This window comes from Gordionus sp. m RMFG-2023, chromosome 1 (assembly GCF_954871325.1).
Source record: "Gordionus sp. m RMFG-2023 chromosome 1, tfGorSpeb1-WG-v2, whole genome shotgun sequence".
Classification (NCBI taxonomy): Eukaryota; Metazoa; Nematomorpha; class Gordioida; order Chordodea; family Parachordodidae; genus Gordionus; species Gordionus sp. m RMFG-2023.
In genome coordinates, this window is record NC_088775.1 from 86,626,260 (window position 1) to 86,650,480 (window position 24,221).

The window sequence follows — 24,221 nt, forward strand, 5'->3', positions numbered from 1 at the left end:
CCCCTCCACCCCCCCCCCTAGATATGGGATCAATTGTAGAATTTGCCAGCCCAGTTCGCAGACTTTTCGGACTACCCCTAAACTAAGTTTTTTTTTGTTTATCGTATAAACTGGATCCCGATACTATTATATTATTATTAATAATTTTAAATCCAAGTTCTATGAATTTATTTTAATTTACATATCAGGAAAATACTGATTGAATTACCACGTTCTCAAGTTAAAATATTGTTCGGCGTTAAATATAATTATCAGGTTTATGACATGGAGTTTTTAAAACTTGTAGTATCTTATAATTACCCATATATCTAAAAAGGGGGCGGGGCCATTTAATTCGTGTTTGTAATAATAAGCATTGCTTAAATATTTCATAAATCGGTAGCATCTTTCAACCTTCACATTAAAACGAATAAATATGGAATTGCATCTTAAATAAGGCATCATTTATTATGGATAAATAGCTAAGCTAATCATTATAAATAGTTTTTATATTCCTAATACAAATTAAAAATTTATATTAAATTATAATAATTTTGGTGGCTATATTTCAATCAAATTATATACCCTTTCAAAAATTTCGATTTGTACTTGATTTTCTGTCAGTATCCAAAATTCTATAATTTTCAAATTGAAAAGTAACTCCAATATTATAGTTATATTTTAAAAATTAGTTGCCACTTTTCATTGATTGTATTTTTAAAAAAAATCGGTACTTTTCGTTACTTAAAAACTGAATACTCTGTTAGATTGTTTCTCATTTAAAACATAATACCGCGATTAGATTAAATTTCAGACCGTGTCCAAAATATTAAAAAAATTGGATTCGCAAACTTTCTAAACTTATTGAAAAAGAAGAAATAATAAGCCTTTTCAAATAAAAACATTCTCAAAATATAATTCTAAAAAATTTTTAAATTTATAAAACTTTTAGAATTTTTTTTTTTTCAAAAAATAATTTGGACATATTAAGAGAAAATGGAATTAAAACTAAAAATAATATAAATTTGTTATAATAATTTAAATAAAAAGAAATACATATTATATAATTTAGAAATCAATAGCAAAGGGGGGTGGGGAGTGGGGAAATATTTTAAAAATAAGGACGGGGTGAAAACGAGTCCATTTCCTTCAACCAAAAAATTCAATTTGAAATCCAAGGGAATTGCAAGTGTTTCTTCGAAACACTCCCATTTCCCTCTTAGTTCAACATCAACACACATGGCTAATGTTGTTAAACGGCTCGATTTGAGCCTATTTTTAAAAACGGTTACCTCTAACTCAATATTCCATCCAAAATAATATTACGCAAGCTTGAAGATTTTGTGTGTGGAAGGAACAACGATTTGGAAAACTATTCCCCTTTACTATTGATATTTAGATAAAATAATATTATACCGCCCAATTTTAATAATATATTTTTTTTATAAAAAAAAATTCGTTCGTATAAATTTTAAAAGTAAATATTTTAATATTTTTATGCAAAGAAAAAAAACTAATAAAACAAGGCGCTTATTTTCATTATAATATTTCTAGGGGTATTTAGCATTAAATCATAAAATAAAAAATTTTCAATCAATCCTTCATAGGTTCAAAGGACGATATAAAATTGTGGCCGTGACCGGGAGGCGGTTGATTTTTGCGTTTTATGAGGTCCCTTATTTTGTCGGCTTTGTCCAAGAGCATTTCCACTTCTTTCTCGCGATCGAAAAATGTTATCAATTTTTCTTCTTCCTCCAATTCCTCCTTAGCGCGCTTAATTTCTGCCAGCTTACGCTTTTTGTAGTGTTCCTTTATCTATTTTTTTTTCATCATATAAAAAAGAAAGGAAATGAGGGTGGGATAGAGTAGAGAAGGGTAAGGTCAAAAGGAGATTGTTATTTTAATAGATATATAATTATCATAATCGCACATTAGAATCTTGTTAATGACCGTGTTAAACGTATAGTTTTTGTTATGTTTGATTTTGAAAAAAGTGTGCTATATATAGTGAAAATTCCCTGAAAAAAAATATGAACTGTTAACAATTTTAAGCTAATTTTTTGTTATATTATCCGCAACAAGAAAAGGATTTTAAAATATCAGAAGAAGTATACAGTATTTGGTGACCAAATAACAATTTTACACTATTTTTTTTGTTAAATTATCCGCTACAAGAAAAGGATTTTAAAATATCTAACGAATTCATATTCAACTAGTGTTGTTAAACTTGCTCGATTTAGCTAATTTTTTAAAAACGGTTAACTCAAGAAATGCTAACCAAAAGTAAATTACTGAAGTCTATTGATTTTGCGTCACAGATGGCAGAAAGGTAGGACTTCTATTAACAAAATTTCGTGACTTAGGTAATAATGCTAAAATCTACTAATACTATGTTCACCCATAAACATTGAAAATATTTCAAATGAGATTATTAACTTTTGGAGAATATAAAAAAAATTCCCCCATTTTTAATGATATTGGTTTAAAGATAAATGGCAAATTAAATATAAATATTGGATTAGTTTTTGGCAATGTCGGAAAATATCGGATCGGATTGGTAAATGTGAATCGGCATAGATCTAATTCAAAGATATCAAAAATAATGGTGGGTGCATTTTTGCCAAAAAAATATTCCATTTTTCCGACCTTTAGAGAAGCTCATATCTCAGCCGCTGTTTGGAGTTGCAGGCTATTATTTTCTTCTTCTTAACTATAATATATGCAAAACTCTAAGTAAAAATTTTTATAAAAACCTGTGGTGGGGTGTTGGAGGGGGGGGGGGTCGAATTGAAAATCTGGTGATTTGTCAGGGAATTCACCATATCGAAAAAAATAATAAATAAAGGCACTTAGCATTTCTCTGCAAAAGAATTTTAAAAAAAATGGGTATTCATTCTAAAAGAAATAAATCAATCATTCTCACAAATAAAAGACTAGTTCTTCCAATTCGAACAAAAAGTACCATTTCTTAAGGCTGAAACTGTTTTTTATGGAAGAAAAAAACCCTAAAAAAAGCAAATGTTAATTTTATTCAAAAAAAGAAATTAACCAATTAAAACTTATTATTTGATATTTTAATTAATCTTATATTTCCGGTGTGATTCATTTTTTTAGAGAAAAGTTAAATTGGCGGGTTTAATTTTTTGAATTTTTTTCCCCGCCGTTTATTTAACGGAATTCTAGACCGGAACAAATCCTAGGAACCGGAAACTATTATTAAAAATTATTTTAGGGGACCATATCAAGAAACGTCATTCAAAAAAAATAATAATACTCGAAAATCGTAAAAGAAAAAAAAAACTTGATTTTGCAAATTTGTTTCTCTTTCTTCTATCCATTTGTTGAAGAACGATTTCTGTATTTCTATATCCCGACTCTCGTGAAGTTTAACCGTGTCCTCAACCAGGGACTTGGCCAGATCAACGACGGGGAAATTCGATATTTTTTTCTGCTTTTCTAACTGTTCAACGACTGCCTGTAAAATTTTTAAAAAAGGGGTAGGTTGATGGGGGTTAACGAGTTCGATATTATATTTTAAAAAAATACTGAAATTGATACAATTTTTTTTTGGAAAGTTCGGAAAATACTAGATATGTCTGAATAGGGTGATCTTATATGGGGATTCGGAATCTCTTGATCTATAATCCTTTACTGAGGGCAATTTAAAAAAAAATTAAAATTCGATTTAACCGGAAATGGATTCTAGCATGCGTGGAGAACCCAAACTGTAAATTTCAAACAATTTTAGCCAGACATTTTAGTTATTTTAATTATATGAAAAACCAAGTAAAAATTAATATAAATTAGAAGTAGCTCTAAAGTTCATGGCAAAATTGTTTGAAATTTACAGTTTGTGCTAGAATACATTTCCGGTTATATCGGGTTTTAAAATTTTCTAAATCGCCCTCGGTAAAGGATTTAAGATTTCGAATCCCCACGAATTCCGAATCCCCATACGACATATATATATAAATGACTTATATGAGCATTTGAATTTGGTCTAAAACTTTAAGCGAAAATCAAAATAATAAATTCCTAGACGAAAAAAAATAAATAAATATTTAAAGATTATTAATATTGAGAAGTTATGAAATCCTGATAAATTTTAGGATAATTTGTGGCAACCTATTACAGATCTTTGGAACGAGGAACACTAATTGGTCAATTTATTGAGGAGAATAAATTCAAATATGGTATTATATTAAAGATACGCGCTATAAGCAGCAGCTATTAAACAATGCTACAATACTATTATGTTATGTAAAGATAAAATCATAATTTTTGGGAATGGCATGTGTCACTTGATTTAGGGAAATTTTTTTTTTTACTGAAACTAACTTCCCCAAGCATGTAACTTGGGGAAGGAGAGGCTTAGACAAATAACGTAAAAGGTTAATTTAGGCGTTGTCTAGTAAGTTGCTAAATTTTGCTACTAATTACTGGTTTGTATGTGGCTATAGTTTTAATTTAGCAACCCCTGTACATGCTAGAAAATTATTTTTTTTATAACATTATTTTATAATATTTATGACCTGACACTCTTTCTCGATCGCGTCCAGATCGTAAGATAATTCGAACTTTTTAGGCGGTTGATCGAAATTAAATACGGGTAAATGCATTTCTTGCTTCGAGTTATTATCCGCTTCCATTTTTTGGATCTCCGCTATCTCTTGGCGATAGTTATCGAATTGGCAAAAAAAATTATCAACCTAACAAAATAAAAATGAATGAGGTTTGTTTTAAGTATATAATAATAACTCCCTATCAATTATGTATAAAAATAACTTAGATTGTGAAAATTCATTTCATTAAATGCATTTAAAAGTGTCCATATACATAGAAGTCAGCTGTAATACCATTTTGTGAGTTGTTCGATTAAATGACATTAATGTGTATTCATATAAGGGCAAGTCGGTCGATTAACCGATCAAATTCAGTCAATTAAACCCGAAAAAATTTTTTAAAATATTTTTAAAAAAATGAATAAACAATAAAAATAGATGATCACAGAGCGGCGTATTTACTGGGATCCCAATATAAGGGGAGCATCTTATTACTAGTAATGAATTTAATGAAGTATATGATATAATACAATAATTCGCCATTTTACAAACTGGCGAATCAAAATATTTCATATGACATCATAAATTTCATAAGTAGCAGCAAATTATGTGGAAAGTAGCAACTTCCATAAGAAACAGTCAGATTCAGGCCTCAAATTTCCTATTTCTACTTCTTCTTTAAAAAAAAAATTGGTCGATTTGGGTTAATATTCTTACTAAAACAGAAATTGACTGAAGATCTCCGCAACAGGAAAATTGATAAAAAAAATATTAAAGAAAAGAATATAATATTGAATATGAATTAAAACAAGACTCTGTCACGTAGAGCGAAATATTAGTTATTGAATGACAATGAATTCAAAAAATATCATAAAATTAATATTATAGATTCATTTTACTATCATATACAAAATATTTATTGTCTTAAAAAAACATCTATTGTCAAATATCGGTCAATTGATAGAATCGAATTTGACCATAACCTTGATTCATATTCATATAATGATTAATAAGAGAATTGGTTGAAGTGCAAACACAAAATGGCGCTACAGCTGACTCCAATATACATGTATTTAATTAATGAACCGCCAATTTGGTAAAATATAATACATCGTTGCCCCCCCATCACCCCGTTTATAACGTTTTCTCGCGGTTTCCAGCGTTCAAAAATTATTTATATTTTTAATAAATTTAACCAATAATTTAACGGTCTTAACTATTCCGCTGTTTTTTTTCTGTTTTGCCCTAATGAAATTCTCGATCCTTTTAAAAATTTGGCGGTTCCTATATCAATTCCCAAATTCCGTTTAAATACCAAATTATCGCTCTCCAGAACAATATAAAAATTTCAATTCTAAAAAAACAGGCTTTTACGGTGTCCTTAGTGATAGCCGTCTCGGTATCTTCCGTTAGATGTTTGTTCAGAATATCTAATGCCTTGTCGAATTTTCTCCACAAACTCAACCCCAATATTTGAGAACTTCTCCCTTATATTAATGAAAAAACATTTGATAGAATGCAATTTTTTTTAAAAAATATATTTTATATTTATATATTTATTCTCACTCTTACTTACACAACCGGTTAGATTTTCCATTCCATTACCGGAATCGAGGGAGTTTTTAGGCTATTTACGCTAAACTTAGATGAGCAAAGTTCTTAAGACTAATAAGTTCTATCGTATATCAATTCTCAAAATATGAATAAGATAATAATGTTTAATATCGTGATATACTAATTTTTTAAAAAAAAAAAACTTCAATGAACATCAATATTTTAAAAAGGAAAATTTCCATATCGGCAAGACTAAATACTGCATTTCTAAAAAGTAAGTGTGGTTAATCGATTAAGCCGAGTCGACTCAGCATAAATTCTAGTCAAGTTTTGAGTCGCAAAATTCATTTCAAATTGAGAGGCTCAATGCATGAGTCAGCTTCAGAGTTGGCTCAATGAGTCGGTAAAAATTTATGTTGAATCGACCTGCTATTATTATTTACTCCACGACAAAAATATTTTAAAAAAATTTAACCCCACTTTTTCGAAATTTCTAACTCCGTTTTCTGTATCGAGATATATTAGTAGATGTATCTGTATGTAGTTACATCTTTAAACGATATATTTAGTAATTTTAAATATAGCTAAATCAGTATTTTATCCAGTAAAAATATTACGCAAGACCGAAGATTTTGCTCACTCATAGATGGCAAATATAAAGTTTTGACATCTATTCGCAAAATCTTAAGCTTAGGTAATATTTTTCTCGCGAAAATATTTAGTTAACCATTTTAAAAAAAATCATCTCAAATGGGGGTATTCAGCATCACTAGATTTGTCTCTATTTCAATCCATTTTTAGACCATGTATTTGGAACCATCTTCAAATTATATTTTGACAACTCTGCTATTCAGCAAGGACAGGGTAACTTAAAAAAAAATTGTATTCCTATTAGGGATCTGTAAAAGAAGACGTGACCCGAGTAAATTTTTTATATAATTTCGGTTCGTGCTGGGTCTAAAAATATTATTTTCCCAGATGGAATTCAAAAAATAAAAGAGAACTCAGCCATCAAAAATAAAAACATAATTCCTTATCCTGTTAACATAAAAATGAATTCCAGTCTGGGTATGATTTATTTTTAATATTTATACTATTAATAGCTTGATCCCTTTTTTTTTTATTTAAAATTATTTTTCTAGATCAAAAAACTATATTTTCCATTCATCCTTCCCTCTTTTTTTTTCTCCAAAAATTAGAATATTATTTGAAATATTTGGAGCCACGACCGTAGGCAGTTCAACCATTGAGGAAGGGGGTGAGATCGACGGGGTTCGATGGTCCCGGGTTTTAGGAGAGTGGGGCCAGATTTTGCGGGCATTGTGGTCATCGTACAAAGCTCTAAATGCGGGTGGTAGTCGTGTAGAATGAAGTAAAATGCATAATTTAACTCTCGGAGTATATGTAGAACAATTGAGAATTTTCGTCGTAGTTTTAAAAAAAAAGAAGAAGAATTCATTCCAAATATGTACAATAAATTTCGTCAAACAAACTAAAAAAATAATTAATCAATCATCCTGAATACATATTTTACACCTCTTATATAATAAAAATTCGTTGACAACAACTTTTGTTCTTGTCCTCAAAAAATAAAATAACAACGAAAGTATTATTTATATTAGATTTTATGCATATTGGCCATCCTTAAAACTGGTCTAAGACCAGTTTCAAGTGAAGAAATTATCATAACGCGGTTATATAAATAGTAATGTCGTGTAAAGGATAAAGAACAATGATAAACACAAAAATAAAGGGGATAAATGAATGAGAAACAATGGAGGGGAGGGAGCCTTTGAAAGAAGTTCTATTGAAAAAAAAATTTATACATATATTGGCCATCCTTGAAATTGGCTTGGTCTAGTTTTAGGGTGAAAAAAATATAGTAAAAAGGTATTGTAAAGTCGTATAAAAAAATTTAATATATATATAACAAACGGGTTTAAAACGCAACATTATTTGATTACGTCTTTTATTTATATTCAAAAAGAAAATAAAAAAAGATTATTTTTTTGCTGACAAGAGGGGAAAAAGTCTTGTCAATAAATAGAATATTAGATGCGAGAGAATTGCTTTGTCGAAAGGAGATAAGAGAATTTTATGATTTTTATCAAGATCACTTTTTATATCCAAGGTGTAAATCAATCATGTAAAAAATGTAAATCATAATACAAAATAACGTTTATCCAATTTACAAAAAAAATATAATATATCGAACGATCCGCTTAAACCTTCATTATCTAAAATGGAAAAGTCTATTATATTTCGTTAAAAAGAATACTTTCTAACTTAAGAACTATTTTTTTTAATTTTGTTTTTCTCTTTATGCACTTTAGCTTTACGTTCTTCTAACTTATTATTTTTTTTAGAATTAAATGTATAATTTTTTTTTTCTTGATATATTTTTTCCAAATCTTTGAAACTTCAACTTGAATTTTTTTCAACAAAAATGTAATTTAAAGTTTCTAAATTTTTCCAGATGGCTCAATTATTAAGATGTGTTTCGAGCCCACAATTATACTCAATCATATCCAAGCCTGACTATTACACTCCAAATTTTTTAGAAGACTCAGGCAACATAACCTTAAGAATTATTGCTATTTTGAAATCATTAACTATGTATTCTTCACCGATTATATTGTTATTCATCCAAAGAAATGGATATTATAAGAAGAACCATGCCTATGTAATGTATATCTTAAAATCACATTTATTCTCTTCTGTATACTATAATCTTTGGCAATTTATTAAAAGATAATTATAATAGCGATTCAGATAACCCAACTACATCACAAAACTAGAACATGAGCAATAGAAGAACTTGCTCATATTGCTTTAGAATTATTAACATAAAAAATAACAATTTAATAACCATCCATGGACTACTCACTTCAAGATGCCCAGGTGGTAATAAATCTCCAGCCTCCCTGCTTGAACCTTCATCACTTAGCATCTCACCAGATATTCTACCACCACCTTTGATCTCAACCCCAAATGACTATCAATTATTTAATCCACCAAATAAAAATCCAACACAGGGAAAGACCTTTATAAAAAATTATCCAATTCCTGATTTGGAATACCCAAAATTTTTAACAAGCTATTTTAGCCCTACCATATAACGAATTCCAAAAGCAGCCCTTAAATTAATTTATCCTTTTTATATGAAAATCATTAATAATATTTTACAAAATCCAGAAGATCTACTAAATTGGAGAAAATTAATATATTTCCCAACCCAACCGCACTATGCCAAACCATCAAAGAAAGAATTGAAAACTTTGATCTTAATTTTGAAAAATTAACACCAAATATCAACGGTCCTGCTAAAAAGATTTAAAGTAACCCCTCACACAAACTAATATATAATAATTTCAATCTAAAAGGAGCTCTCCGAGCTCTTGCTAACGCAAACACTTTGGCACCCGATAATATCACCACAAGAAATCAACTTTTAGAAAAACATCCGAGCCCCAAATACACTCCTCAAATACTGCCTATAATAAATTCAAAGATAAATATCACTCCCGGAGAAGCCTTAACCGCTATTAAATCTTTTCCAAACGATTCTGCTCCAGGACTGGATTACCTTCGCTCTTTATTATTGACCTCTTGAGTTTAGACATTTCCGACTTCTTAATTCTATAACGAAAATTTTTAATCTTATTATCAACGGGAAATTACCACATAAACTAGCACCAATAATCTTTGGTGATCGACTGATTGCGCTTGAAAAAGCTGAAAATCAAGTGCGCCCAATAGCTATCGAAATTTTCTACCGACGAACCATTTCAAAAATTATTTGACTCAAACCTACAATAACCTTAAGCTTAGCTCCTTACCAAGTGAGATTTGGAGTAAAAGGAGGCTGTGAAGCCGCAATTTATTGCAGTCGACTAGTTTTATCCAACCTCCCTGAAGATTATATAGCAAAACTAGACATATCCAATGCCTTTAATTCAATTAATAGGAATAAAATGATCGATACTTTCTAAACATTCCCTGACTACCACAATTACATCCATCTTAGCTTACACAAATTTAATGATTATATAATTAATTCTGCAGAAGGCCTTCAACAGGGTGACCCATTAGGACCACTACTTTTTTGCTATACCTTAAACACCTAATAAGTGATATTGCTCTTACATGCAAACTCAATCTACACGTTTGGTACCTTGATGATTGTACTATATCGGGGACCATTTCTTCAATCCAGAATTGTCTAGATATAATCAACAAACACTTTGATGAACTTAATTTATCCTTAAATATAAATAAATGCGAAATTTATCCTTCTCCGCCTCCAACAGACACCATATTAGATAACTTTAGACGGACACCCTTACAAAATTTCAGTATATTAGGAGCCTCATTGGGAGGTGCAGAGGGAGTTTTTAATTTTTTAAATAATTACCTTCAATCACTATTCCCCAAACTATCGATCTTAATTATATTACCCATCCATCAAGCATATTACATTCTCAAAAACGCCCTTTTAATACCACAAATCCAGTATTGTTTAAAAACTTCTGGTGCCTTCTCTTTTGAAATTCTTTTAAAAGAATGAACAAAAGACACTACAAATGATGACAGAGTTATTAAACATCAAACTCGATTCTAACTCATAACCTCAAGCAACTCTCCCTTTTAAATCCCGAGGACTAGGCCTAAGATCGGCATTGTTTTCTTCATCTCATCAACCTGATCAGTAAAAAATATTACCTCACAAATTATTACCATCGATAAAGATAATTTATTAGATGAAGCCTTACGTTGTTGGAATATTAATGTCTTACCAAACACAGCCCCGCCAGATTCAACGAAACAAAAAGATTGGGATCAAGGATTGGTATCTCGTTCCTTAGCTTACCTCAACTTGATCGATGATTACCAATATAAATCCCTCCTAAGATCTCTTAATTTCAACAACTCTGGCCATGAATGGTTAGATTCATATCCCAGCATTTTAAATAACCAGCTAATAGATAACGACGCTTTTCGTTACGCAATCAATTTACGCTTGGGCGTACCTTTCCTAAACCATTATATTTGTATTAAATGCAATCAATCGGCAGAGGCGTATGGGAGACACGCTCTCCACTGTAAATTTATATAAAAAATCAGCCGACATGATAAAATAAATGCAATAATAGCTTCTTTTTTAAATAAAGCCAATTTTCCCTGTATTTTAGAATCTACATCATTTTTAGATAAAAAAAAAACGCCCTAACGGTAAAACCGTCGTACCTTTTTTCACGGGAAAGCCTTTAATGTGGGATTTTACCTGCATTGATCCGGTTCCATCTAATAGTTCACATGATCCCTTTAACATAGCCGAATCTCTAAAAAATATAAAATACTCACACCTAATGTGTGATAACCACTTTGTTCCCATAGCAGCTATATCAACCTGCTCTTATGGACAAGCGGCTTTAGATCTATTCAAAATAATATCCAAATCAATAAAAAAATCATACCTTTCTCCATTTTACAAACTCAAGCAGAAAATCGCCGTATCTATAAATATATTTAATTATCAAATATTTAAAACATCATGGCCCGACCTCGCCATTTGATATTTTTTTTTCTTTTTATAAAAATATACATTTGTATCAATCTTTTTTTTTTAAACTTAAACTGATATATGACATATTTTATTATATTCTTTATTCTTTACATTATAATGCTAATTTTTAAATAATAATATTTAATCATATTTGTATATGAATTTTAATAAAAAATTAAATATTAAAAAAATTATTTACTTTGCTTTTTTCTCTTCAATCTTTATAACAAATCTACACAAAACAATAATAATGTTTTTTTTTCCGGTCATGGGTTACTTTATTTGAATATTTACTGATATGATATGTTGTCAAAATGTAGTAGCAAATTATTAATTTTTTAAAAAGGTAAAATAAATAAAGGTGAAAAATGTAGAAATAGAATTTACGGGAAAGGGTAGGGGATAAAAAAAGGAAGTTTGGAATATGGAAGGTTATTCAATGGAAGAGATGAAGCTTAGATAGTTAGAGCGAATGATGGCGGTAGCAAGTCTTTGGCGTAAGAATAGGGATTCCTTAAGCTGATCGGTTTTTTCGCGGATCCGTTTGCCTAATTCTTTGAAAAAACGTTGAGCTTTGCTACCGAAGGTGGCGAAAATGGAGCAGGCGATGGGTATGAATAGGAAAGAAGGGTCTAAGGAACTGTGCTTTCTGGCTTTCCGAGATTCTGCGAGGGCGAGGGCATCGACGTTATCGTTTGATGGTGCATTTGGGTGAATGCAGGTGAAGTCCCAGCTGACCTCTTGACCAAGGAATCAAGAACATTCCATCAGGACTTTTCCCATCGGTTCTAAGGGCGCGTAATATGATGTCATTGCATTTGGTGTGCCGTGAAAAGCGGCCACGACAAAAGCGACAATGGAGGCAGTGCCTACCCTTGCTCGCTGGTTTCGCAATGTTTGCATTGGTACGGAAGAACAATTTCACAATTTAGCTGTAGTCAAATAGCAAATCTTAGCTCGTCAGCGGAGAACAACAAATCGAAGTTGTTGGAGAGTATGGTTTCCAGAAACTCGTAACCGGATCCTTGGTTCAATTGGTGAAAAACTGTGAGGTCGTCGTGAAGGTTCGATTTTAGGTAAGCGACTGAGCCTTCATTGAGTGGAATATCCTAGTCTCTCTGTGAACATGAGGAGGGTTATGGAGTATTTGGGACAACGGAGTTATTTCAAATGGTCTGGGATTCAGCTAATAAGTGGTCAGGGAAGTTAGAAAGCTAGCTACTGTGTGAGTCAGATGAAAGACGAGAGGCGATGAAACCACTGATGGAAAGAGTTAAAGGTGAGCGTAAGCCGATACCCCCGAGCTTGCATGGAAGTGATGTTTGTAACCATGAATTATGGTTAAAGCGGAGATTAAGGATCTGTTCGGCGAGAGAGACGGAGATTTCAAAAGATTTTGATGAGTCAGGGAATTTGAAAATTGAGGTGGATCGAAGGGCATAGAGAATAGGAATGTAATAGTTTTTGAGGAGAAAAAAAGCTTGATGAGGGAGAAACTTAGAGATGTTTTTGAAATGAAGTAAGCTGGATGATGCGTTAGTGAGGAAGTGAATGATGGATTCCAGGCCACCGACTGGAGAGCCGAGATGACTGAGTGATGAGAGTTCGGTTGTGTGGAAGTTGTGGTTGAATGGGATGGAGCAATGAAATGGGCAGATCTCAGTTTTTTGTTCGTTGAGTGAGAGACCGATAGCATGGGAATGTGTTTTGATGATGGTGAGTGCCTTAGCAACCTCGTTAGGGGGACGGCAGAGTATTCCGTCGTCGTACCAAGTATGCAGTGGAAGATTGCAGTTGGAAAAAATGTTTATGACCATTTCGTTGATTCCAATACAGAAAAGTATCAAGCCCAGAAGATCGCCTTGTTAAATCCCTGCTGATGATGAAAGTAAATAGTTGTTGAATTGGAGATCAGATGGCATGGAATAGAAGGAATGAAAGAATTAAAAAAAGGTGGGGAATGAGTGGTACATTTGTGGGAGAAAGTAAGAGCATCGAATGGAGTTGAAGGCATTAGAGAAATCAATTTTAACGAGGATTTCGTTACTTGGGTTGGTTTGGAGATGGAAACAAGTAGCGTGTGTGGGCATTTCGCAGCCACCTTGAATGCCGATTCTTAGTTGGTGAGGTGCTAAAATTAAGGCTGCGTTGTCCTTAATTTTGGAAGATATTAGTTTGGCGACAAGACGGCGGAATATGGTCTTGATTGCTATTGGGCGGATATCCTTATTTGGTTTTCGAGTGCGATTAGTTTAGCACCGAATAAGAGTGGTCTGATGGACTCGGAAACGAGTCCGTGTGCTATTTTGTTATAAAATGTTGTTAAATTTTGTAAAATTAGGACCTGGCTAACTATGAGGGGGGGGGGGGGTGTAAGATCCTGGAGGAAGATGGGACGAAGTCCATCGTAGCCGGGAGAAGAGTCGTGATGGAAGGATAGAATAGATTTACGCACCTCGGCAGGGGTGAAATCAGTAGGAAAAATGTTGGGAGGAGGGGGAAGTATGAAATCAACTCCGGAGGGGTGCTTAAATTTGAGCTTGTTGAAACTTTCTTCGTTACTAGTAGCAAATGAATCATCAGATGCTACTATCCGAAGGGCGGATTTGATGTTTAGGTTGTTAATTTTGTTGGAAATTAACTATGCCTTTAATTGTAGGCTGGAAAGTTTTTGGGATTCATGAGAGGATATCGTGGTTGTGAGGGTGAGGAGTTGTATAGTTGCGTCTTTGATTTGTTGGGTTAAAGATTTCTGAATCTCTGGATTGGGAGGTTCGAGAGTCATGAAGGAAAATGTGAAGATTGAGCCAATGATCGAGAGAGGAGAAGTTATTAAATAATGATTGAAGGCATGTGGAGGGGGCTTTGGCTACTTGTACTCTGGAACATATAGTAATTCTAGAGATAATGGGAGGTTTGTCGGATTTTAGGAAGTTGATGATGTCGCCATGAGGAGTAGGTTGGAGGGGAATATGTGTCTAATGTGGTTGGTATGTGGGCGTTATTGGATGAGGTGGAAGAATGGCTGTGAGTAGAAAAAATGGAAAGGGGATTTAGGAAAGGAGGAGAAGGACGCTTCCCGGATTCAGAACAAACGATGCCATTGGTTTTGTGTTTGGCGAAGAGGCCTGGTTTGGTGATTTTTATGTTTTTAGAGCATGCGGGACAGTGTACCATTGTGTGGATTGAATTGAGTGAAAAGACTTGTGAAAGAGGGAAGAAATGTCAAAATAATTGTGTGGTGAATGGGGATGTGGCAGAGAGTAAGAAGAAATAATCTACAGAGAATAATGATGTTGTAAAGATAAGGTTTTTTAATATAAAAAGGAGAATGGGAATAAAGATTGTCGGGGTTAGTTGGTGTTTGATAGAGGCTGATTATTTGTTTTAATAAATGTAATGGTTAGATAAAATAAAAAGACTGAGGAATATATATGAAAGGGAAAAAAAATTTATTTTGGGTATGTTTATGAAAGGGGAAAAAAAATTATTTTTGAGTATGTTTTCAGGTATTAAAAAAAAAAGTTTTATTTTGCAAAGATTAAGGGATGTATAAGAAACATTGAGCGATATAATTGTTGTATTTAATGTTGAATGGAAGTGTGATAAAGCAAAAAAAAAAAGAGATATAATGGGGAATGGACTTAAAGAATGTTGGAATTGGTGGGTTGTGTTTAAGGGTGAGTTATATAATTATAATGAAATATAATGGTGAAAAAAGAAAAAGAATTGTAGTATTTGAGGGGAAAAATTTTTTTTGATAAAGTTAAAGGTGAAAAGAGTATAATTGTATTAATTAATGGGGATATTGAGAGGAATGTAAGAGAATTTGGGTCTTGAAGAATATATTTTTTAAAAAAAAATTAATTTTAGGTTCGATTGTGAGGGATAAATGTGTACAAAAAAAAATATGCATGTAAAAAGAGAATTTGTGATTATGAAAGAAAAAATAAATATATATGTAAGTGTTAAATTAGTTGAAAGGTTAAATGTTTTTAAAAAAAATCAATATGTGAATTTATTGAATATTTAAATGTAATTTTAAAAAAAATCATTGTGTGAATTTATTGAATATATAATATGTGTTAGAAATGTTGAAATATTAAAAAAATTTATATGTAAATTTATTGGTATGATATAAGTGTTAAATTAATTAAATTTATTGGATATGATATGAATGTGTTATTGAATAAGTTTTAATGAAAAGTTTTGAAGAGAATAAAAAAGTAAGATATATTAGGGAACTTCTGGTGTATATGAAAAAAATGAAGGCTATCCTTGAATCTAAATTGTGTGGATTGAAGAGAGGCTGGGTGGTAGATTTTTTTTTTGAATTGATTGAAAATATGAGTAGTTTGATTGTATTATCAAATAGTGTTTGGCAGTGGCGTATCCAGGATTATCTTATAGGGGGTGGGAATTATTTTTGGGGCTTCGCCCCCAAACCCCTTTTACCTCCTACACCTTCGGCCGGGTCTTATGTTTTAGCTATTCTATTAAATTATTCATAATTTAATAATTATATTTCTATTTTTAACTATTATTTACTAATTCGTGCTTATGAATATTACCAACTATACATTCCCTCACCTTCACAACCACGATATCCTCTCATGAATCCCAAAAACTTTTCAGCTTACAATTAAAGGCAAAGTTAATTTCCAACAAAATTAACAACTTAAACATCAAATCCGCTCTTCGCTTAGTAGCATCTGATGATTCATTTGCTACTAGTAACGAAGAAAGTTTCAACAAACTCAAACTTAAGCACCCCTCCGGAGTTGATTTTATACCTCCACCTCCTCCCAATATTTTTCCTTCTGATTTCACCCTTGCCGAGGTGCGTAAATTTATTCTACCCTTCCATCACAACTCTTCTCCCGGTTACGATGGACTTCGTCCCATCTTCCTACAGGATCTTACATCCCCCCTCATAGTCAGCCAGATCCCAATTTTACAAAATTTAACAACATTTTATAACAAAATAGCACACGGACTCGTTTCCGAGTCCATAAGACCACTCTTATTCGGTGCTAAACTAATCGCACTCGAAAAACCAAATAAGGATATCCGCCAAATAGCAATCGAGACCATATTCCGCCTTCTTGTCGCTAAACTAATATCTTCCAAAATTAAGGACAAAGCAGCCTTAATTTTAGCACATCCCCAACTAGGAATCGGCATCCAATGTGGCTGCGAAATGGCCACACACGCTATTCGTATCCATCTCCAAACCAACCCAAGTAACTAAATCCTCGTTAAAATTGATTTCTCTAACGCCTTCAACTCCATTCGCAGTTCTCACTTTCTCCCACAAATGTACCACTCATTCCCCACCTTTTCTCAATTCTTCCATTCCTGCTATTCCAAGCCATCTCATCTCCAATTCAACAACTATTTACTTTCATCATCTGAAGGGATCCAACAAGGCGATCCTTTGGGCTCGATACTTTTCTGCATTGGAATCAACGAAATGGTCAAAAACATTTCTTCCAACTGCAATCTTCCACTCCATTATTGGTACGACGACGGAATATTCTGCGGTCCCCCTAACGAGGTTTCTAAGGCACTCACCATCATCAAAACATATTCCCATGCTATCGGTCTCTCACTCAACGACCAAAAAACTGAGATCTGCCTATTTCATTGCTCCATCCCATTCAACCACAACTTCCACACAACGAAACTCTCATCCCTCAGTCATCTCGGCTCTCTAGTCTGTGGCCTGGAATCCATCAATCACTTCTTCACTAACGCATCACCTAGCTTATTTCATTTTAATAACATCTCTACGTTTCTCCCTACTCATCAAGCTTTTTTTCACCTCAAAAACTTTTATTACATTTCTAAAATTCTCTATGCCCTTCGATCCACCTCAATTTTCAAATTCCCCGACTCATTAAAATCTTTTGAAATCTCCGTCAAATCTCTAGCCCAAGAGATCCTTAATCTCAGCTTTAACCATAATTCATGGTTACAAGCATCACTTCCATGCAAGCTCGGGAGTATCGGCTTACGCTCACCTCTAACTCTTTCCATCAGTGGTTTCATAGCCTCTCATCTTTCATCTGACTCACACATTAGCTAGCTTTCTAACTTCCTTGACCCCTTATTAGCAGAAGCCCAGACCATTTGAGACAACTCCGTTGTCCCAAATACTCCACGACCCTCCTCATGTTCACAAAGAGACTGGGATATTCCACTCAACGAAGGCTCAGTCACTTACCTAAAATCGAGCCTTCACGACGACGATCTCACAGTTTTTCATAATTTGAACCAAGGATCTGGTTACGAGTTTCTGGAAACCATACCCTCCAACAACCTCGATTTGTTGCTCTCCGCTGACGAGCTAAGATTTGCTATTAGACTACGGCTCAATTGCGAAATTGTTCTTCCGTACCAATGCAAACATTGCGAAACCAGTGTCGACAGCAAGGGTAGACACTGCCTCCATTGTCGCTTTTGTCGTGGCCGTTTTTCACGGCACACCAAATGCAACGACATCATTTTACGCGCCCTCAAATCAGGAGGCATTCCATCTAGACTAGAACCAACCGGAATTTTTAGAACCGATGGAAAACGTCCTGATGGAATGTTTTTGATCCCCTGGTCAAGGGGTCAGCTCCTGGTTTGGGACTTCACCTGCATTGACCCAAATGCACCGCCTTCGCCTTCGCAGAATCCCGGAAAACCATAAAGTACAGTTCCTTAGACCCTTCTTTCTTATTCATACCCATCGCCTGCTCCATTCTCACCACCTTCGGTAGCAAACCCCAACGTTTTTCCAAAGAATTAGGCAAACGGATCCGCGAAAACACCGATCAGCCTAAGGAATCCCTCTTCTTACGCCAAAGACTTGCTACCGCCATCATTCGCTCTAACTATCTAAGCTTCATCTCTTTCATTGAATAACCTTCCTTTTTTTTTATCCCATATCCTTTCCCGTAAATTCTATTTCCATATTTTTCACCTTTATTTATTTTACTTTTTTAAAAAATTAATTATTTGCTACTACATTTTGACAACATATCATATCAGTAAATATTCCATGACCGGAAAAAAAAAGTTTAGCAATGCAGTATTTACTTATAATCGTTTCATATCATTATAAATCGTGTATAAAATACTCAAAAATATTGTGGATACAAAAAACCTGGCATTCACAATTAATAATTACCTTCTTCTAAAGTATATATATCTAAAAGCGTCAATATTTGTCAATTACAAACTGACAGCCAAAACAATTACAATATTTATAGAAAAATTTTGAGAAATAATGTATTACATATGACTAATTTATGTAATATGGGTTGATTTCAACCCTAGAGAATAGCGCTATAATTGATATTTGTTGTGGTAGGAGTGCCCAACATTGTTCCCTTGCATGACAGAAATATAGAGTATTTTAAAATCATTTAAACAGTGTTCCAGCCATGCGATAATTCACCTCAAGATCGGGGGGGGGGAGCAGATATCTATCCTGGGCAGCTATTTAAATTAAAACCACCAGAAAATAATATATTCTTTTGAAACCTATAATGTTGTTGAAATAATCGTCGTTGACTCTAAAGTCCCCAAGGTAGGCCAGGGTTTTACCGAGTAGGAGCCTATCAGCCTTTTCGGAATCGAATTTAAGTATGTCAAAATGGTCGTCAAAATGGTATCGTTTTAGGTAAGGTACCCTAACGTAGACCTAAATAAGTATTTGTCAAATATAATAGTTTAGTTTTGACATAATTTTTACTTTCTTTAGAAAAAATAATGTAGTAAGAGGTCGGCGCGCTTAGGGTCCAAGAAAATATATTTTCGGGCCGGATAGGTTAGCTTGAGCAAAATCGGTCCGGGTCGAGTCTAGAACCATTTTAAAAAAATCATCGAGGGCAGGTTTAAATCAGTATAATAATATTAAAAGTTGAAGATTTGTGACTAAATAGGAGTTCAGTAAGATAACGTAGATAATGTAACTGCGTTACATTTTTTGAGGAAAAGGTACGCCATTAATTACTTGTTTTTAAAGGTAACGAGTAACAATAACACAAAAGGTTATTTTAAAACTCTTCTTAAAAAATATTTTTTTTATTTTATTATATATTAAATTTTATAAATAATTTAAGCCGATATTTTAATTCAGACCAACAACCAAAATTCTACCGAGGGCTCAAGGAAGTGTAGTTATTTCGGCCTTAGTACGTCTGCGGTAGATAGATTGGTGGGATTAAACTTGTTAAATATTTATCAGAGAGCTGCATGCACAGGCCAGGCCTGGAAAATTTTAAGAAAATACCCGAGCCAATATTTTAAAATCTAATATTTTAAATCGCCATTATTAGCTATAAATATTAAAAATAAATATAATATATTTTTAACAGGTCCTGAAAATATAAAACCTGGGCTGAGTATTTTAAAAAATGGTACATTTGCAGGCCTCTGATATTTATTGGTGATATAATTTATGGAGTGCGGCATTGATGCCTCCCCAGACTAAATAAACAATTCAGGCCTTGCCTTCTTTCGAATCTAATGAAGGATTATGACATAAGTGTGGCTGGACGAACCCTAAGTGCAAACCAATGGCGACTCTCAATTGTTTATCTGATGATAAAAGATAAACAAGGTTATGACTAGGGAGCGCTTCTAACAATTTGCGACTAACAAATCCGTTTTCTGAATGGAGAAGTTGGCTACACTATAAAGGTGGATTGGTAGATATGAATTGGGAGTTAAGTATGAAGGGTGAAAAGGTTTGTATGGATGAATGATGGGAAAGGAGTGTTTAAAGGTTTGTTAGCTCCCATCTGTTTGTTGCATCACCCAACAAATAAACGGTGGGGGATATGAAGCCAGAGATCATAGTTATTTATTAGATGATAAGAAGGATAATAAAGATAGAAGATTAAGAAGACTCTAAGCCATCCGAGTTAGCAGATATTGGGCGAGTTGAATAATTAAAATTGTTTGAATTTGTCCTGAATTTAAGTCGCGAAATTGTTATTCGTGAAGAAGAATGAAGAAAGGAATATAAAAATTTTGGAATGTAGATTGCGAATTAAGAATAGACATCGATGTTCTGGTAAAAGGGATAAGATTATACAGTCAAGATTGTTAATATAATTAATATTGAAGCAATCAAGGTATATTAATTTATATTTTCTAATATAATCATTTATTTTTAAAAAAATCTTATTTCTTTAGGTGAAGATGATTTAAATCTGCTCAGGTCCCAGTAGGAATCATTTTTTAAACAATTAAAATTGTTATTGAAAATAAATAATCATTTAATATTTTTTAAGTAACGAGTAACACATTACTTTTTTGAATATGTAACGTAACACGTTCCTTATTGACAAGGTAACAAACAATAATGCATTCCAAAGCTACCACCCCCCCCTACCATTTCTTTCAATTTTAATGAAAAATTTGCATTATAACCACCCCCCCCCCCATCTAGTTGTAAAAGTTTATGGTATCAGTAAAAATTTAATCAGTATTAGTACAATGCATCCTTTCTGAATCTTGGTACATTTTTTAAATATCTGTATTAGCATCTAGATAAGGATAAGTCCGCATCTAGATACATTAGAAAGTTATCTTTTAATAACTCTGCATAATAGATAATATTTAGGTAAGAGGTGGCAATTATGATTTTTTCCTGCATACATAAAAAAAGGGAAGTATAATAAATAAAAACCATTTCTTCATCTTCGGAATTTTTACTAGAATTATCTTTGGCATTTCTGTTATCCAAAATTTTATCATCGTTTAAACTGGAATCTATAGATTCACCTTTGTTGACATTCGTCAAGGAATAATTTTGATGAAAATTCAGCAAAGATGAATAAAGTGCGAGGTAGGGTGTTATGTGACTCTGGGTTTCTAGAAGGGGAAATGACAAGCTTTCAGTCTGCGAGATTGGCTTTTGTGTAGGTGATTGCGAACTAGATATCACAGGGTATATTTCTTCTTGGAGCATAAGATGATATGCCATTTGTGCAGCACCTTGTCAAATTTTTTTTTTTTATAATAAGAATAAAACCAAAATAATAATTTGTTTAATGACACCCTTGATGCTCATAATTAAATAATCTTTTTATTAGATCAATATTTCTTAGATTATTGGATATTATTAATATTAATAAAGAAAAATTGATCTCATAAACAGATTTTAAAAATGATAGCTATTAAATCGTGTCTGAATTCAATATGAATACAACCTAAGGGCAATATTATTCTGATTAATAAATGTCATCTAGATCTAGAATTAATCATACCTCATAAGCTATATAATTTATTTTAAAAAATGCAATAAGCATAAATTTATTATTATTATTTATTACTTTTCCCATCGTCCTTTTTGATAAAATGGTCCATAAAAATGTTGGCAGTGAAAACATCAGGAAATATTCTATATTTGACCTATTAAAAAATTTGATATTTTTAAAATAATATTTTTATACAGTTTCTCGCAGCATATTAATAATATCTTTATCTCTTCCAAGTAATAAGAATAATCTTATAACAGCTGCATGAGTTGAATTATAGATTGAAGAACAATTTTTTGTTAAACAAAATCTAAACTTTTCTTTAGCACATATTTATATCAATTAACTACTTTGTTAACATTTCTAGGATATTTTCTGCATGGTCATCTGTTATACTTCTATTACAATACTAAAATTAATATTATTAAAAATAATATAAACTATTAACTATATCAAGATCTATTGGTGAAATTATTTTTTCTCGATCATATTTTTGCAAAATTTGAAAAGCATAATCATCTGTTTTAACAATAAATAAAGATAGATTGATAGATTACATATTTACCCATCTTTATAGGTTTCAATAAAGATGTATTAAGTCTACTCTCCCATATATCACTACAGGGATATACCAGAGATAAAAATGATCTTTTAAATTCTATTTTATATAAAATATACTTATTTTTAATGTTATATTACCTTTATATACAGTTTGCCTAATTTTTTGAACAAGCATGCTTTTATGAATGAATTTATATTTAAATGGCCATATGACTAATATTATTTATACTAAACATTGACATCTGCAATTAATCCCATAATGATACCAAATAAACAAAGATTAAATAAAGATAGGGAAAATATGTATCATCTTATCATAATTATTCTCAAATAAATTAAAATATTACAGGAGGATCTGATAAGCAAAACACAATGAGCACAGACAGACCTGAAGGGTAAACCCATTGAGCAGACTCTGAATTCTGGGCAGAATTTAATATAGTATAGTAATAAGTTAATAGTATTGTTAAATAGTACATTCGATTCCAACCTTATTATATTTTTTTAATAAAATTAAAATACATATATTATGGAGTGACAATATAGGGAGGGGGGGGCATAGGGGCTAAACCAGAATTTCAAGAGCCCTCTGCGAATTTTTGAAATTTTGGAAATACCTAAAAATGGTAATTTTAAAAATTTTAACTAAAAAATAGGTAGTTTAAAAATTTTGGCTAAAAAAATATCATTTTTAAAAATACCAACAAAAAAACATTTGAGCTCCCTGAGTGTAAAGATTAGGGACGCCACTGATTGTATGTCTTTTATACATAAAATTTGGAGCCTGAAAAAAATTTTCAAAAATATTTTGAAGAAGATCTTTTTTTAAATAATAAAGATTTTTGATCAAATCTTACCTAAAATGAAATCTTTTATATGTAAATTTGTTTCAACTATATTTCGAAAATATTTTGAAGATGCTTTTTCGTTACTTTAACTTTTTTTACTTATAATTCGAAATATTTGTGTTAAAAGTTATTAAAAAAATATATTTTTGTTGATTTAAATATTTAAATGATAGATGAATATTAAAGTTATCTGTAATGAACTTACGTTTATTTTAAATTTTGCATAAACAAATTTTTTTTGAACATAAAAACCCATTATTATTAACGAACGTCAATGTACTAATAATATTATAGATTATTGTTATTTTGCATAGAAAATGTTTTGTTTTTGCATAGCAATTTTTTTATATATAAACTCGTAATTTTTTATAAATCATAATCAATCCGATAATCAATCTGTATTTCAGTGTGTATTTGGAAATAAATAACGTGTAATCTTTTAAAAGGTATTATTAGATTTATATTGAATATATTTATCTAACTATTATTATACGTAAAACTTCCAAACACGACAATTTGTTTTATAATTTTTATTGCTTTAATTTTATGATTATATTTTGTATTTATTTTTGTTACATGATGGAATAAATAAAGGGACGATTTATTAAAAGGTAAATTTTATATATAATTATTTTTATTTTAGTTATTAATTTATTACAATCTCAATTTCTATCCAAAATTTTCACTAAATCTACACAATATAATCTCAACTTCTTCTCCAAAATTTCAATATATGTCACATTAATTAGTAATAAAATTTTGGTCAATCATAAGATTAAAGAGCGACTGAATTTATTTATGCTTCAAATTTTATCAATGTTTAGGGCTCAATTTTATATTGGTTTAATCCATTTGGTAGACAGTGTAAAGAAAAAAGAAAATTGACAAATTA

General features: G+C 31.7%; 1 protein-coding gene across 1 annotated transcript; it reads right to left on the minus strand.

Moving 5' to 3' along the window:
• Positions 1–1,509: 1,509 nt before the first annotated feature.
• Positions 1,510–22,523, minus strand: LOC135931914 (uncharacterized). Its single transcript, XM_065469231.1, has 11 exons — positions 22,486–22,523; positions 22,369–22,439; positions 22,271–22,329; positions 22,116–22,230; positions 21,996–22,074; positions 21,350–21,657; positions 19,195–19,354; positions 5,916–6,028; positions 4,512–4,688; positions 3,281–3,454; positions 1,510–1,794 (listed from the first exon to the last, which is right to left on the minus strand). The coding sequence occupies exons 1-11, from the start codon at positions 22,487–22,489 to the stop codon at positions 1,573–1,575; spliced, it is 1,482 nt and encodes a 493-aa protein (XP_065325303.1). The 5' UTR covers positions 22,490–22,523; the 3' UTR covers positions 1,510–1,572.
• Between the last annotated feature and the right edge of the window lie 1,698 nt (positions 22,524–24,221).